This window comes from Pinus tabuliformis, chromosome X (genome assembly GCF_031772625.1).
Source record: "Pinus tabuliformis cultivar Carrire ecotype Pingquan chromosome X, CPIR1, whole genome shotgun sequence".
In the NCBI taxonomy this organism is placed as follows: domain Eukaryota; kingdom Viridiplantae; phylum Streptophyta; class Pinopsida; order Pinales; family Pinaceae; genus Pinus; species Pinus tabuliformis.
In genome coordinates, this window is record NC_142308.1 from 1,732,945,197 (window position 1) to 1,732,962,462 (window position 17,266).

The 17,266-nt window shown below is 37.2% G+C and overlaps 1 protein-coding gene and 1 pseudogene across 1 annotated transcript; one reads left to right on the forward strand and one right to left on the reverse strand.

Annotated features, from left to right (window-relative positions):
- Positions 1 to 4,748: 4,748 nt before the first annotated feature.
- LOC149146716 (general transcription and DNA repair factor IIH helicase/translocase subunit XPB2 pseudogene) lies at positions 4,749 to 5,837 on the reverse strand (annotated as a pseudogene).
- Positions 5,838 to 15,773: 9,936 nt separating this feature from the next.
- On the forward strand, positions 15,774 to 16,507 carry LOC149146717 (uncharacterized). Its single transcript, XM_089452965.1, has one exon. It carries the CDS (start codon positions 15,774 to 15,776, stop codon positions 16,308 to 16,310), a length of 537 nt encoding a protein of 178 aa, XP_089309091.1. The 3' UTR covers positions 16,311 to 16,507.
- The last annotated feature ends 759 nt before the right edge of the window (positions 16,508 to 17,266 follow it).

Below are 17,266 nucleotides of genomic sequence, written 5' to 3' on the forward strand. Positions count from 1 at the left end.
TCCCTAGGGGTATTCTAGCCAGACTGCAAAACATATGCTGCAGATTTTTATGGAAAGGTAACAAGCAGGGAAGACTATTTGCATGGGTTAAATGGGATACTATTGCAAGGCCTAAAAAATGGGGAGGCTGGGGCATCAAGAGATTGGACATCTTTGCCAGAGCTTTGGCTGCCAAACTGGGTTGGTAGCTCATTACGTCACAAAGTCTCTAGAATAAGGTTGCCTATGCTAAATACATCTTCCCTACAAACATAATGGACTGGATCCAGCAGAACCATAGGAGCAGCAACAACAATTCTATCATTTGGAAGGCGGTGTTAAATTCTATCTCTCTCATTCGAGAAGGTCTAACGTGGAGAATTCATGAAGGCAATGTTGTTCGTGTTGGTGTTGATCCTTGGATAAGATGCGGCAATGCCCATAGACTACCGGCTGATCTGATAAGACACTTATCCAGACAAGGCTTTACTTATATCTGTCACATAGCCGATCCATTAAACACTACTCTATTCCAATAGGCCTGGAAATCAGCCCTTGACATTCATCTACCGGCTCAATGGCATCAGGCCTGGTACGACTTTACAGAGGCCCTAACTCAAGCCCATATTTGGATATCAGAAGGCGAGGATGAAATCATATGGGCCTATGCAAAACATGGGAAATATTCACCTAAGGAAGGGTACCTGAAGCTAATGGACCCTGCAAAACCACAGCACATCGAGCCTTGGTGGAAAGCTCTCTGGAAACTAAAAGTTGCACCTAAATCACACTTTCTCATGTGGTCTATTTTATTCAGCAAGATCCCGACAGGCCTTAATCTGATGAAGAGATCCTTTTATGGACCATATTGGTGTCACCTTTGCAGAAGAAGCGAGGAGAGCACGGAGCACCTCTTTCTAGACTGCCCTATCATCTCTGATCAATGGAACATCATCTCTGCTCATTACCCCTCTCTAAAAACATGGCAGGGCAGGAACTTAATTGAGGCTTGGATCAACTGGATTAGTGGACATAGTGGAAAGGATAGGAACATACCGTTATTGATGTGCTGGGCCTTTTGGACAGCGAGGAACCAATCAATCTTCGACCACAAGGACCCTCACTGGCTCTCAATAAGAACCAGGGTTATGGCAGATTTTGATCAAATACCTGAAGATGAAACAAACCCTCCCTCTAGGAATATTCAACCAGAGCACATCGATAAATCGATCCCATGGGCATACTTTGATGGATCAACCCAAGAGGAGGGTTGTTGGGGGGGGGGGGGGCATCTTGTACCTGAATGAATCCCACTACTTCAAAATACAAATGAGATTGGGGAGAGGCACTAATAATTTTGCTGAGCTTGTTACTGCTAAACACCTCATCCATTTTTCTCTCGAAAAACATTGCACTCATCTACAACTTTTTTGGGATTCCAAATTAGTATGCAATTTGTTAAATAGAACATCTCATTGCTTTGCATATTCATTGAGGCACATTTTGGTTGAGGCGCACAGACTTATATCATTTTTTGATACATTTGTTTGTCATCACATTTTCAAGGAGTGCAACACAGGGGTAGACTTCTTATCAAAGGAGGCAGTGCACAGGCAAGAAGAGGATTGGTTAATTCAAGAACAAATTGATGGAACTTTCTATCAGCATTTTTATAGACCCTTCATCGACTTACATATGCAACAGGAGCCATAAGCCCACTATGTTTTTTGGCATACTTGTATATATTATTCTATTTTTATTTTAAGCAGTTTATGAACATATAGTACAGTAATGATCTCTTGGCAAAGAGACAGTTTCCATTTTTGGAAGTTTACAGTTAAAATTGTGAAGAGACAGTTACCTCATTTTTGGGATATTCTCACAAGTGCTCCCTGCGTGGAGACTATGTTTTCTAGTTTTTGTTAACACTCAAATGGAGAGGCTATCTAGCCTCAATATGCATATGCTACGGCATCTACAGAATGTAATTTCTTATCATTAATAGAAATTACGACTTTTTTCCAAGGGAAAAAAAAAACTTAATATGTTAATATTTTATTTAATTGTTAGGATTTTAAGTTCATTACATCGCCTTCCCCTTAAGATGCTTTGTCCTCAAACCATAGGTAGGCCTGGGTGTTGATGCACGAAATGTTCCGATTCCCAAGATGAATATTCCTCTCGTAACCTCTTCCACTTGATGAGGTATTCCTTTATTGTCTTAGATCATAAAACCTTTTCTCAGGTAGCAAGTATACCCTTAGGTTCAAGGACTAGTCTTCCTTCTTCATCGGTCTCTGGTATTTTTTTTTGTGTTGTTTGATTGTTCCCTAATACTTTTTTGAGACTTGCACATGAAAGGTATTCGGAAATTGTCCAGTAACTTTAACTCATAAGCTACACTACTTATATTTTTGATTATATGGTATGGTCCATAATATTTAGGTGACAATTTATTCTTCCCTTGTTGTTTTAGTGATATTTTCTTATAAGGTTGGAGTCTAATAGAGACCCAATCTCCCTCCTTGAACTCTCTTTTGGAACGGTGTTGGTTGGCTTGCTATTTCATCCTATTATGGGCCAAGGTTAGATTTTCTTTTAGTAAGATGATGATTCTTTGACTTTCTCCAAAGTGGTCTTTAACTGTTGGTACCCTAGAATCAAGGAGCAAAGGCATTCCACCTGGGTGGATCGTAACCATATAGGGCTTGGAAGGATGTCATCTTAGTAGAAATCTCCTCCCACTTCTGATTTGGAATGTGTAGTGGATGTAGCAATCGTGAAGTTGGAACATTTTCACTCTTGTTTCTTTGACAAACATCATTTTTGGCAACATATTTCTGAATTTCCTTGCTCATACCCTCCTAGTAGAATGACTGTTGGATGTTGTGGTAAGTTTTGTAGAATATGACATGTCCAACTACTGGTGAATTGTGAGACTCCTTTACTATTTTTACCTTAAATTTGAATGCAGGTGTTAGGTAAATTATCCCCTTGTACCATAAGATGTCATTTTTACACTCGAAGTTGGTATATTGACTGATATTGTTAATCATGGAGTCACAATCCTCATCCTTGGCATATTTGGCTCGTATTTCATCCAACCATTCTGGAACGAATATCATGGTGGCACATGTTGTGTGATCGTCATCTTTTTGTGAGAGGGAATCAACTAAGACATTCTCCTTTCCATTCTTGTATAATATTTCTTAATCAAAAGTTGACAACTTCTCCATCCACTTCTTTTGTTCTATTGATAATGTCTTTTGTTGAAGTAAGAATTGAAGACTGTTGTGGTCAGTCCGGATTGAGAATTTACTTCCAAGTAAATACTGGTGCCATTTTGTCAGAGTGTGTATGATGGTGAGCATCTCCTTTTGGTATGTTGATTTTAATCCTTCTTGTTTATTAAGTTTCCTGCTCTCAAATGCTATAGGGTAGTTGTCCTGCATCAATACATCTCCAATTCCAAACCCAGAAGCATCAAATTCGACTATGAAAAATTTGGAGAAGTCAGGAGTTGCTAGTACTGGTGTGGTTGACATCACTTCCTTTAATTTTTCAAAACACTTGTTTGCTTGGTCATCCCACTTAAAATAATTTTTTATAACTCTTATGTAATACCTTGTTAAATCCAAAAATCCCCTTAACTTAGATATGTTCTTAGGTTTTGGCCACTCTTTGATTGCCTTGATTTTTTTGGGATCCACTTGGACTCCTTCCCTTGATATCACTGTTATTCTTGTCGTCACTGACATATGGTGGTTTTTGAAGTTTATATTTTCACTCGATAATTATGGCTGCATGTTTGGCCTCCTCAATAGTTTTAGGTTTATGCAATTTTAATTCTTCGCAAATGTAATCTTTAAGGCCACAACAGTATATTTTTAGCAACTCCTCATCTGAAAACCCTCTCTACCTTACTAATAATACTTCCCATTCGTGAGTATATTCACTCACTGATCATTTTTGCTTCAGGTGAACAAATTTCTCGTAGACATCCTCCTCCTTGTCATGAAACATTTTTAACAGAGCATTTTTAGGATTTGGAAGCATAAAAACCGATAGCTTGTACACTTGAATGTAAAAATACACCAGAGGTATTTGATAATAATAATAATTATATATATAAAATGTATAAGTGATCTGAATGTTACAATGAGGCCCTGCTTTTATACCTCAACAGGTGACCTTTCATGATTAGGCATGTCTTTTAGACATGCCTTTTCACTTAACTTAATGACCATTTAGCATAATCACTACTTGATTACTTAGTATTTATATTATTTATATTTATTTATCTTGTTATGAATTATATTCATAACACAGTTCCTTCCTTCAGAAGCTTTGTCCTTAAAGCTTGTTGATGAAAGGACTTGATCTCTTATCTACCACGAATGTCTTCTTTTCACTTGACCGCTAATAATTTCTTCATTTAATTGCATCATTGGTAGCTCATCTTCTATGATTTGCTGGTATCTCTAATTTGAGTTGAGGGTTATCGCTTTTTTTTTTCAAACACCTTTTTTTTTTAATAATATATATATAGTTTTTTAATATAGTTTTTTTTACAATATAGTTTTTATTTATTTACTTATTGATTTTTTATAAGATTTTTTTAAATGGTTAGATTTAATTAATTAATTAATTAAATGATATAGATTAATTAATTTATATGAATTAATTAATAGATTTTACTTAAGTTATATTTAATTATACGCTGCTATCCCAATCGATTATGATTATATGCTTAATCGGATGGCTTAAGCTTATACGCCCAAATGAAAAGACACCAACCGTTGGAGCATGTCGTTTGACACCTGGTCTTTAATGATGCTGCGTGTGATCTTGTCGTCGGTGCAGGAGCGAAGAACTGCGGATAGGGTTGACATGATTTTGGGACGCAACACACGACCCAAACGTTGCGCTTCTTGCCTCCTGGAGGCACCCTGAGATGAGATCTGTATGACCACCGATGCCTCTGGAAGATCAAGAGAGGTATCTCCCACCTTGGAAAGAAAGACTGTGAAGCCACCCGGGGCCTTTCTGAACATGTCGAGGACCTCTAGCCTCTCATCGTGCGAGGTGTCACCCCGAATCATGTGTCTTTTCAGCATGATGCCCATTTTTTCTAGGGCAAACAGATTATCCGAGAAGACAATGATCTTATCGTTGCGCGACTCGTGGAATTTGATGAGATATTCACAGGCCATGAGCTTGTAGGGGTTGGCACTATAGAGTGTGTGTTGGATTGTGTGCTTGTCATCCTTCCCAAATCCAGTGAAGAGAAAGAGTTGTAGATATTCTCTGAGGAAATCCTTGTGCATGGAGCACAAGATCTCGTAGCAGGTGACATCTGCCAAGTACCCCGCCTGAACCAAGTCCTGCCAATTCGCCTCGTACAGCTTGGGGCCGATGATGAACTCTAGATCGTTGATGGCCTCGTCCTCTCGGAGAAGAGTAGCTATGAGGCCGAGCTTGCAGTGAGATTTGGTGCACGCAACGGCTTCACGAAAGTTTTTAGCGGGCACAACGTGGACCTCGTCCATGAGAACCAGACCCCATTCCTTGCCCTTGATGGCCTTCATTATGGCCTCCGAGTCCTTGGAGTGGTGACCGGTGTAACCATACATGCTGTATGTGGTGACCATGATGTCAGCCCTTGGGTTGAATTCTGAGGCCTTGCTGTCGCTCGTCACCCCTTGGATTCGCCTGTCTGGCAGAGTGCTCCACTGCTTGAACTGGTATACCCATTGCTCAACTGATACACTAGTGTTTGCAAAGCACATAACCAAGTTCCCCAACCAAACTGCAACATAGACTCACATCAGAGACTTTCTTGCACCATAGGGTAGCATGATCTCGCTCAACCTCACTTTTCCTTTCATAACAAAATACCTCTAAAAACACATTATTTAACCCCTCACTAATATTAACCCAATACACCTTCCCAATTTTGAAACCCCATATTTTCACTAGATATTGTAGATATCCATTTTTTCATTAACTTTTATATACCCCTTTATATTTTTTCATTGGTTTTGAGCTCCATTTTTTATGTCTGCCAATATAAAAACCCTTTACCCCCTATATATCCCTAAATGTATTATGTCATTTTTTGCTCAATATATATCCCCTAATATGAACCCACGTGATATGGTATTGCTACCCTAGTGAAGCCCCTGTGTTACATTGATAGGTGTCTCACTTAAAGATTTCCTAAAGTACCATAGTTTTGTTAGGTTAAAATGTTAGAATGTCAATATTATTACAAAAAATTTGAAATTGAGATTTAATATGGGTGTGCTCATGACATTTTAAAAGAAAGTGTTTTTGGTTTTATACCTCTTGATGTCACAAAAATGTCAAATATTTTTATTCAAAAACCTTTGGATTTGAACATGTGACCCCTTAAGATTGCTACAATCAATTAAATTGAAGGTAAAATGAGATCTCTCAAAACACTATTCGGATATTCTTATTCCAACTTTACAATAACCTCAATATGTAGCTTTCATTTTGACACCTCAATGCCACCACTCCTCTTTATATAACATCAACCTCTATGGGTGGAATCTCTTCACTTCTTAAATCAAAACAACCAAACACATTTATTATACAATCCTTAGTGTATAAATCATAGAAGTAACAAAGGTCATCAATACCTATCTCCTATATCAATGGGCATATATTTTGATATTAAAATTTAATGGGAGTGTACTCATAACATTCTAACCTATAAGCTATTACCTCTTAAAATGAAACTCATATTCTCAACTATTAAACTCACTCCATCTATACTAATCAAAAGTCATAAAAAACACTCATTTTTTTATATTATGATATATTATTTTATTTTTTTTAACTCATATATATATATATATATATATATATATATATAATTTTTTTTTTTATATTATTGATATATTATTTTATTTTTTAATTTTCTAACTCTTTATGTGAATTACTTTTGAAAACCACATTTCATTTTCCCATACATTTACTTTTAAAAAACATATATGAACACTTATTAGTCCCTGCCATCTGGCAATGGCCAGGGACTATAGTAATCAGTTTGTAGGCACTTGACATTCTTGCTCTTCTCTTTTCGAAGGTTTTTGAAGTTTTTTGATTTCATATTCGTCATTTACCTTGTCATTGAACTTCATGGTCTTATTTGGCCTCTTACCAAGGCAGAAGAGGTTGGACTATATGTTATTTCGGTTTTAAACTGTTCATTTTTTAAAAATGTTTTAGACTACATGATTAATGTTTAACATTAGTTTGAGACATTAGTTACATTATTAGGCTTATTGGTTGCAGTTAATTGCTCGCAGTCGTTGCAGTTAGTTACAAGTTATAAGTGTGTACAAATATTACAGGTGTATGTGTGCATGCATTACAGGTGTATGTGTGCATATGTTACAGGTGGATGGAAGATCTGTGCCTCTTCCTAAAACTGTCTGAGCATTTCCAGATGCTCTGGTCTTCCTCATCCTAAAACTGTCTGAGCATTTCCTGGATGCTCTAGTCTTCCTCAGGTCGGTAGAGTTTGACAATATTCCAGTGCTAGATCATTCCCAGTGTCTCAATTTATGCCTTCAATTCTTGATTTATCAGGTTATCGGGCCCTGTTCGACATGGTGGCCATGTTCGACATGGTGGCCATTTTTGCAGGTCCAGAGATTTTTCACAGCAACAAACTCATGATTACTCAGCTGAATTCGGTACACTATATCAGAGCCACCATGACCAATAATGTGCTCCTCGTCCATGGATTCCAGAACTTCATGCTCATCAAAGTTGAGTTGTTTTTGGTCTAGCTGATGACCTCAAATGGCACTGGTCCTGTTAAAGAATTCCTAGAGAAATCTACAACACTGAGCTTCAGAGTATCCAAGAGCGTGCGCTGAAAGAAATAACAGGCCGTAGCAAGAGCGTGCGCTGAAAGAAATAACATTTCGTACCTAGAGCTAAGCCGAAGATTCAATTCTTGCAGGAAGGCGGGGAATCAAATTGGCAGGCCTTGGCTACAGATTGAGCATTGGCCTTGGCCACTAATTTTACAGATGGCTCAGTTGGAGCTTGAGTAAGGGAATCAGAAGTAGATTCCACAAAAGACTTACAATCAACAAGTTGCTCTTGAGAAGATTCCATGGAAGCTAGTGAAATGTGGAGGAAAAGATAAATACCTGCGTAGAGTGGAAAGGACAGCATTGCTTGTGAAATAGACCGGAAGCTTTCAGCAATGGGGACTTTTCATAAGTCACCTTTCAATAATGGCGGATGTCCAATTGCTTGTGGTGGACAGACTTTAAGCTTAGACTTGCTTTCTACCTGACTAGGCATGAAAAGGAACATTTTTTGCTCTATAAACACTCTCCAGTCGGTGATGCTCTCCACCATCTTCCATCTTAACACGCCCGGCAGCAGGTTTCACCACCCAAGACCTACTAAGTACCCTTTAAAGGATACATAAAATAGAGCCTTTTGAAGGATCGACCTAAATTTCATTTCTCTCACCTTCATTCTTGCTCTTTTGCTGATCCTCTTCTTCCAAATCCGGGATCCCTTCTTCTTCCCTCACCTTATTCATCTCTCTGATGTCATCTTCATTGAAAACTTGACCCAATCTCGTCTGACCATTGTATGTATAAAGACTATTGAGCGAGAGCGAGAGCGAGGTAAATGGATTGAAGAAATCCCACGTTGAATCTTGAGGAAGCGAGGGTAGTGGGGAAATGCCCATGGAGTTTTCCTCCCAAGCTCCACGACTCCTACAAGATACAAGCTCACAACTCCTACGATGGGATCCATCGGCAGAGGTGTATGATACAAGTTCGCCAAATCCCGAAACCACTGGTACCTGTCACCCTTGTCCTGCTCTTCAGCGACGTTTCAATCATGCATTATGACACGTTATGTTGAACCACGTTGCTTGTTATGTTCAACCTTTGCTTTTAACGATTCAAACTTTTGTTACGTTCAACCTTTGCTTTTAATGATTCAAACTTTTTCTCTGCAACTTTAATTTCTCCACTGTGCTACTGGTTGATAACTATTCTTCAGATAACAGAAGTGTGTCGGCCTTTCTCCGTTGTTTGGGTTTCTTCTTAAAGGACTAATTTTGGCTGTTTTTTCAACATTTTAGTATTTAATTTCATAAATGTGTGCTCTGTTGTTTTTGCAGGCTCGTGTGTTGTAAATTGACGCTTACTGATCGCATTCGGCAATGGTGCTTAAGCATTAACTAGACGTTGAAAATGATAAAAATGCACATTTTAGATGCCTCCTCTATTCCGTATGTCTCATGTTTGTCTTGAAAGGCAAGGGGGAAAACAGAGCCTTTTAAAGGATGAACCTGCATTTCATTTCTCTCACCTTCATTCTTTCTCTTTTGCTGATCCTCTTCTTCCAAATCCGGGATCCCTTCTTCTTCTCTCACATGATTCATCTCCCTGATGTCATCTTCATCGAAAACTTGACTCAATCTCGTCTGACCATTGTATGTATAAAGACTATCGAGCGAGAGCGAGAGTGAGGTAAATGGTTTGAAGAAATCCCACGTTGCATCTTGAAGAAGCGAGGGTAGTGGGGAAAGGCCCATGGAGTTTTCCTCCCAAGCTCCACGACTCCTACAGGATACAAGCTCACGACTCCTACAGGATCAAACCACTGGTACCTATCACTATTGTCCTGCTCTTCAGCCACGTTTCAATCATGCATCATGACACGTTATGTTGAACCACGTCTCTTGTTATGTTCAACCTTTGCTTTTAATGATTCAAACTTTTGTTACCTTCAACCTTTGCTTTTAACGATTCAAACTTTTTCTCTGCAACTTTAATTTCTCCATTGTGCTGCTGGTTGATAAATATTCTTCAAATAACAGAAGTGTGTTGGCCCTTTCTCTATTGTTTGGGTTTCCTCTTAAAGGACCGATTTTGGCTGTTTTTTCAACATTTTAGTATTTAATTTCATAACTGTGTGCTCTATTGTTTTTGTAGGCTCGTGTGTTGTAAATTGACGCGTACTGATCACATTCAGTAATGGTGCTTAAGCATTAACTAGACGTCGAAAATGATAAAAATTCACATTTCATATGCCTCCTCTATTCTGTATGTCTCATGTTTCTCTTGAAAGGCAAGGTGAAAAAATGCCTCTTGCTCCACCGAAAGGGAAAATGCCTGTACTCATGGAAGCCAATGGTCCATCGGAGAAATCAATCAAGAATACAATAATGCGGGATCAAGGTGCAAATAAAAGTCCAGCATATCAAGCTAGTCCTAAAACTTCCGTCCGTTTGAAGAGCTATCTTAGCGGTGGCCGGTGCAATGAAAATCCTCAAGTGGATATAAATGGCGCAAGGTCCCCCTTGAATAGTAATTCTATTCATTTAACGACTCCAGAAGGTTCGTTTAGAACCATAGGTTCGCAACATGGTGGGATCGAAATCAGGGACGTGCAACAATTTAAATCTTTCTATCTTCCTCACTTCGTTTTACATCGTCTTCCTCTTCTACCATTTGACCATAGCACGAACAATTAATAGCAACCAATGACCCTCGGTAGATCAGGTTTTCGGAGCTCTCATTTCTGATCAGGAAAATAGAAAGGTACGGTTGCATTTCAACGCATTGTCTCAAAGATTATCTATAAATGTTATTATATACGTGTTTGGGGGTTTCGCACTTCAAGGCCTATGCTAAATTCTCAGAATCTCACTTTACGGGGCTTAATATGACAGTCTCCTTGCATTTCCATGGCAATTTCTTTGATCTTTAATTTCTGGTGTAATTTTAGTGTCAGTATGTTTATAAGTTAAATATAAATGTTCGGATTTAGCTTTGTGTCAGTGTGTTTATATGTTAAATTTAAGTGTTTGGGTATAGCTTTCTGTCAGTTTATGCTGTAATGTCATTCACAGAAGTCGTTGGTTCAATTCCTTGGGATCATTTCAGGCCATGTGTTATTTTCTTTTCTTTTTTTCACTTTTTGCATTCGCGTTGCTATAATTACTCAGTTGTGTGAAAACTTAGGCGACATGATGCCTTTACCATGAAGGGTTGCATGGAAAACAACAACTAGTCAAACAGAAGGTTGCAAAACACACCCGAGTTTCATTTCTTGCGACTGGATTGAGAGCTTGCCGGACTAATTTATCTGACTCTGAATTGGAGAATGATTCTGAATGGCTGAAGAGTAAAGTTTACAATGTCTACTTACTTTAAATTTTCAATAATAACTCATTTCAAATCACATAGATGATAATGTATACTACAAATTGCCACGGAATTTGGACAATTGACAGGTCTGATAGTAGTTTGTTGTGAAATCAGCTCAGGAAAAACAAAAAATGCGTGTTGATGATTACTTGTAGCTTCATAATTTGCATGCCTCTATATGATTTATTGGATTGGTATTCTACTTTAACCTGTGTTGTTTATTAAATTCTTGGTTTATTCCTTGTTGCACCAAGAGGCACGTTCTACAGTCCAGGTAGGATTAATAAGATAGTGATTAAAAAATCAAAACAATAATTTTTTTTTCTTTCAAGCTGGCCTGAAAAATAAACTATAGCTTAGATGAGATCCCTTAAGGTGAAAACCTCAGGTGTTTTCACTCTCAAAATGTTCTACCTTGAGGGATTTGACCCCCTATAAAGTGACTTTGCTATCATCTTCTTTCTTTCTGTTTCATGAAATCTCTTTAAAATTTCCTCACCCTTGAATCTCAAGTTCAAGCTCATGGGAAAGGTGATACAAGATGGTAGTAGAAGGAAATGCTATGCTTTATCTGTATCCCACTGGCAAAATGAAAGTGGCTATTGCAACTTTATATTCTTGATCAGAAGAAAAGTTTGGATGTCTTCCAGACAATGGTGAAGACCTTTCTTCTTGAATGGAAACCTTATGACATTTTGTTTTCACTTATTAGTTCAACTCTCTTTATTTCGTGCTTGATACAACCTTTCTAATTATAATTTTGACAATTTTCCTTGTCAGATATGTGTCTGCCATAAACTAAGTTTTCTGACAGCCTGTGCCACCAGTCGGAACATGGACAAAAAATTTATTACTAGCTTCTGATCTCTTCGACATTGGAATTATAGAGTAGAGTCAATCAAAACATTTTTGAAAGTAAAAAGGTTATTTGAACCAAATAGGTCTGAATTCCTTGAGAAATCAATAGTTTGTGAATTTCTGCTTTTGATCATGTATTGTTTGATTTGCTCTAAATTTGTATGTCTTTCTTATGTGGTTGGTGGAAAAATATATAAGCTCAACGATCTTTACATGGTAGTTTACTGTAACTGCAAAGTAAATTATAAAGGCCATTTTTCTTATATCTTCTGCAGGGTGAGGAAAGGAGGTTTGAACTATTATTACCCAAAAAGAGCGATATCTGCACGATAATGTACACTAGTGCAAAGTAAATTATCAAGGCCATTTTTCTTATATCTTCTGCAGGGTGAGGAAAGGAGGTTTGAACTATTATTACCCAAAAAGAGCGATATCTGCACGATAATGTACACTAGTGGCACAACTGGTGAACCTAAAGGCGTATTGATCACAAATGAAAACATTGTTTCTATGGTGACTGGAATTGGTTATTTTCTTAAATGTCAGAATGAAGAGGTAAATTCTTTCAATTACATGGTTAGTTTTTGTAGTTGATATAATAACTTCATAGATCAAAGCTTCATTTATTCCTAATATATCAAACATTTTGAGAACTTATCAGTTGGTTCTAGCAGTCATGGCATTTCCTTTAACTCATGATTTTTATGCACTGGAAAACTCCTTTGCAAAACTTTGTAGCTCACAGAGAAGGATGTTTATCTCTCGTTTCTTCCTCTAGCACATATATTTGATTGGGTGATAGAGGAATTTTTCATATCAAAAAGTGCTTCAATAGGCTTTTGGCACGGGGTATACTGCTTTCTGTTGTTTTTTTTCTCAATTGTCCACCATCTTTATGTACTTAAAAATCTAGTGCTAGTTTCTTGATTTCACAGTAATGCTTGTTTATTCTCGCAGGATGTGAAGCTTTTGGTGGAGGATATGGTAGAACTAAAACCAACGGTCTTCTGTGGTGTCCCACGTGTCTTTGATCACATATTCAGGTCCTATATGCAAATCTATAGTGTCTAAGTGAAAAAAATATAATTCAGTGTCTGCCTGAGGTATTTTGGCCTCTAAATTCTCAGATTTTCGGCCTATCAGATCTGAAACATATTATGATTTGGATCACATGTTCTGTGGTTTGTTCAAAGTCCATCTTCAATACCAATTTTTGATCCTTCTCATAAATGAAAGGAGGAGAGAATCTTCGATCTTGGATTAGGGCTTCGACCCTTTTCTTCACTGTAAGCCCAAAATATTTACACACCCTAGTAAAGGAATATTTAGGATCATCAAGTAATTTTGCTTCCTTTACATCATTAACCTTGTTTACTGAAGCTGAATCACATGTCTCAAGATGACTCGTAGTTTTTTCGAACTTAGAGATCTGGGAGTGCAATCAAAATTCCCTGGCTTTGTTTATGACTGTGTTCTTTAATGATTCTGTCCTTTTGATAACCACAACAATGAAATCGAGTTGGCTATGAATATCTTGGTCCCTTGTACAAAGGTCAAGATGACTCGTAGATTTTTCAAACTTAGAGATCTAGGAGTGTAATCAAACTTCCGTGGCTTTGTTTATGACTGTGTTCTTTAATGATTTTGTCCTTTTGATAACGACAACAATCAAATCGAGTTGGCTATGAATATCTTGGTCCCTTGTACAAAGGTTGATCTGAGGTATAACATTTCTAATATTTTCGATTCTAGCCAGAGAGGCTTGCACATATTTTATGTCCTCAAAATTGCCTTTAAAAACAGTGACCAAAACAAGAATTTAGGGCAGAATTTTTGGATATGGTCTTGAGCTCTTTGAATCTCCTCATGCTATTAATCAATATAGAGGTCTTGTGGCTCGAAACTTTAAGACTTGAGTCATAGATAAAACTTCTATAACAGATCTCCTAAGATGATATATGACCTTATAGTATTCTGACCTTTTGCAATCTTCTTGATCTCTGAGGTTAAAAATTGCCTTTAAAAACAGTGACCAAAACAATAATTCACGGCAGAATTTTTGGATATGGTCTTGAGCTCCTTGAATCTCCTCATGCTACTCAATCATTGTAGAGGTCTTGTGGCTATTAAGACTTGAGTCATAGATAAAACTTCTATAACAGATCTCCTAAGATGATATCTGACCTTATAGTATTCTGACCTTTTGCAATCTTCTTGATCTTTGAGGTTCTTAGACTGAAACATAAATCTCCACTCAATGCAGGGACTTGCTGCCTCGCAGCTTGCCTTGTTTAACGATAATATTCATAAATATGAAAAAAATCTTTAAAAAAAATTAATGTACATGGCTTTATGTAATGAGGCATTGTATAATCGGAAAGTAAGATGGTTACGCGATGGTTTCGATCGTTATCTTTCCAACAACTAAATGCAAGTGGAGGATACATGTTTGATACTTTCAATATATCAAGTTAATGATTTCCAATCTATGATGGTTTATACAGATCAAGTTGATAGTTCACCAAATTCTAGGGGGCCAAAACGACCTATTTCAATTTCATTAAGATTACAAAATTATTAGGTCGAACGAAAACTTTCAAAGCCAATTAGTATATAAAATTTATTTATTATATGATATGCAGCTTTACTTTATTATTTATTTACTTTATTTGCTTTTATCACACCAGTTGTTATAAATAATGCACACATTTTAATCTTTGATTTCAAAATTAAATTTCCTAAAATTTGGAAGTAATCTTGATCAAATTAAATTTCTAATATTAAACTATGTATTAAAGTATCGTTTAGGTTAGTTGATAGTTAAGGAATTATGAAAGAATTTCGGCTGAAGTGAATTCAGTGTTTAGATTGCTTCATTGTAACTTGCCTTTGGGTAACCCTTTTTTCAAAAATAAAATCTGTTTCACATCCATTACTTTCGGGCTCAACTACGCTGGATAAGGACAAAGTTTATCATAACCCAAAGCAACGATAATGGTTGAAGCCGTCGTAACAAAGCATCCTCTCATCTGGTTAGGTATTGTGTCTTAAATGTTTTCCCAGTTTTTTAAATTTTCTTTTTACCTCACTTCCAATGTTAAAAGTTGATAGGCAAAATGTATGTCATAAATATTTCGTTCATCAAATATTAATATTTAGCCGTGACTTCAAATTTCATCAAATTTAAAATATTGTAGGAATTTTTGTAAATTTTGGTTAATGTTATTAAGAAAAACAAGATTCAAACAATGTGCAAGATTTTTTGAATTTTTTTCCTAAACTTAAACCTTTTTTTACTGTCCGAGGTTGTTTATCCTTTAATATATTTATGTTTAACTTGTAATTATATAGTTAAAATCTTTATTAATGTCGTTCAAATTCCAACCTGCCAATGAAGTTATTTATTAAAAACAGATAAACAGGATGTTAAACTTCCAGTTTCCACGTCAGCATGACAGCAAAATCTTGTCTCTCCCAACATCTGGCATTTTCCAACAACTTCCTTGACAACTCAGTCCGCGCACACCCTTCCTTTGCTCTTGAAGCATCATTAGCCGAGTTCCAACAATATCCATTCGCACATTTTCTACAACATCCCACCACTCGACGTTTAACTCCGCGTACACCGTTACTTTGCTACCAAGTTCCAACAATATCCGTTCACACATTCTACAAAATCCCACCACCCCACATTCAAATATCTTATATCAAATGTGGCCACTGCTGTTTCACACATCGAATCCTGTATCCGAAATGGATGAATCCCACACACGTGCCCGCAGCCTCACATTCGCTCGCCTGCTTCTTTCCTACTGCGGCTGCTGTGGGTCGGACGACGAGCGTTCGCTCCTTCGGCTCTCGTGGTTTCAGAAGGTCAAGCGGTCGACCCCTAGGGTGGATTCCGTGTCCGGGGAGTCTCAGAATTGGCGGTGCAAGGGCTGGAACAGCGTCAGAAGAGCCGGAGAATCGTGGAAATCCGCCATTCATGACGCCGGAAGCTGCTGCAGCTGGCCGAAATGGAAGCACTTCTTTCCCAGGCTCAAGAAAGACGGCAAAACTATTCGCAGTTCGAAGCATTCGAGATACAATTACGATCCTCTGAGTTACGAGCTCAACTTCGACGACTCGTCTCGGCTGTACGAAGATTATCAACTCCAGGGTTTGTCTTTATATGCCGTCAAGCCCTGGGCGTCTGCGGGCGCCCTATTGGTGAGAAGCCCTAAAAGCCCTGGAAAATCATTAAACTAAAATACATACAGAGCTTGCATGTCATAGTGTAGTGGAATTCATTTTGAGGTTGGCAGTCCTCTTGGCACTTGGTGGTCTCGAAACCCCAAAGGCACGCTTGAATTTTCATTCTGTCTTCAAAGCCATGCAATTCCATGTGACATCTGTGATCATTTCTGCTATTTTGTCAAATTATTCTGTATATGTTGTAGAACCATATATCCAGCTTTCGTGTAATTAAATATATCAAATTGTACAAAGTTCATCTTCGCGTGCGACCTGAACATTCGCCAGTGAAGTGTTGGAATACTCTTTGTGCTCAAGTGCCCGTTGAAGTTATTGAGTTGAAAAGATGATAGTTCTCTTATGGCATTCATGGCCTGAGCCTGGAACGCCATTGATAGCCTCATCAAAAGGTGAAACTTGTTGGGTCGTTGTCGATCCTGCTACCTTTCTTACCATAATATGGGGTGCATCCGCTAAACTTTTTCAACTGGACATTTAAAATAATGGTTGCACTTTAGGAGTGAGTTATCTGATCTATGTGGTGAAATGTGTCATATTAATAACGTTTACACCCAACCATGAAAACCATATTAATTTTTTTAGTATATAAAATAAAAGATTCAACAACTTTAAAGTTTTAAACTTGTTATATAATAATAAATAAATAATTTATTTTAAATTCCAGTTTTTAAATAGTTTATTTGTTTTAATTTACTTTAAAGATTTTTATGTGGACATTTTAAATAATTGTGGCACTTAGGGTCAGTTACACTCTGATCTAAGTAGTGAAAGGCGTCACATTAATGACCTTTACCCGCCGAAATGAAAATCATATTAATTTTCTTTATTTATATAAAATAAAAAAATTAACAAACATTAAACTTGTTATATAATAATAAGTATATAATTTATTTTAAAGTTGTGTTTTGTACGAAAGTTTTTGTAAACTTTTTTTTCGTTTTTATTTTGAT

What these genes read in the sequence shown, in the direction of transcription:
- LOC149146717 (XM_089452965.1), top strand. Translation starts at nt 15,774, where the DNA reads ATGTGGCCACTGCTGTTTCACACATCGAATCCTGTATCCGAAATGGAT.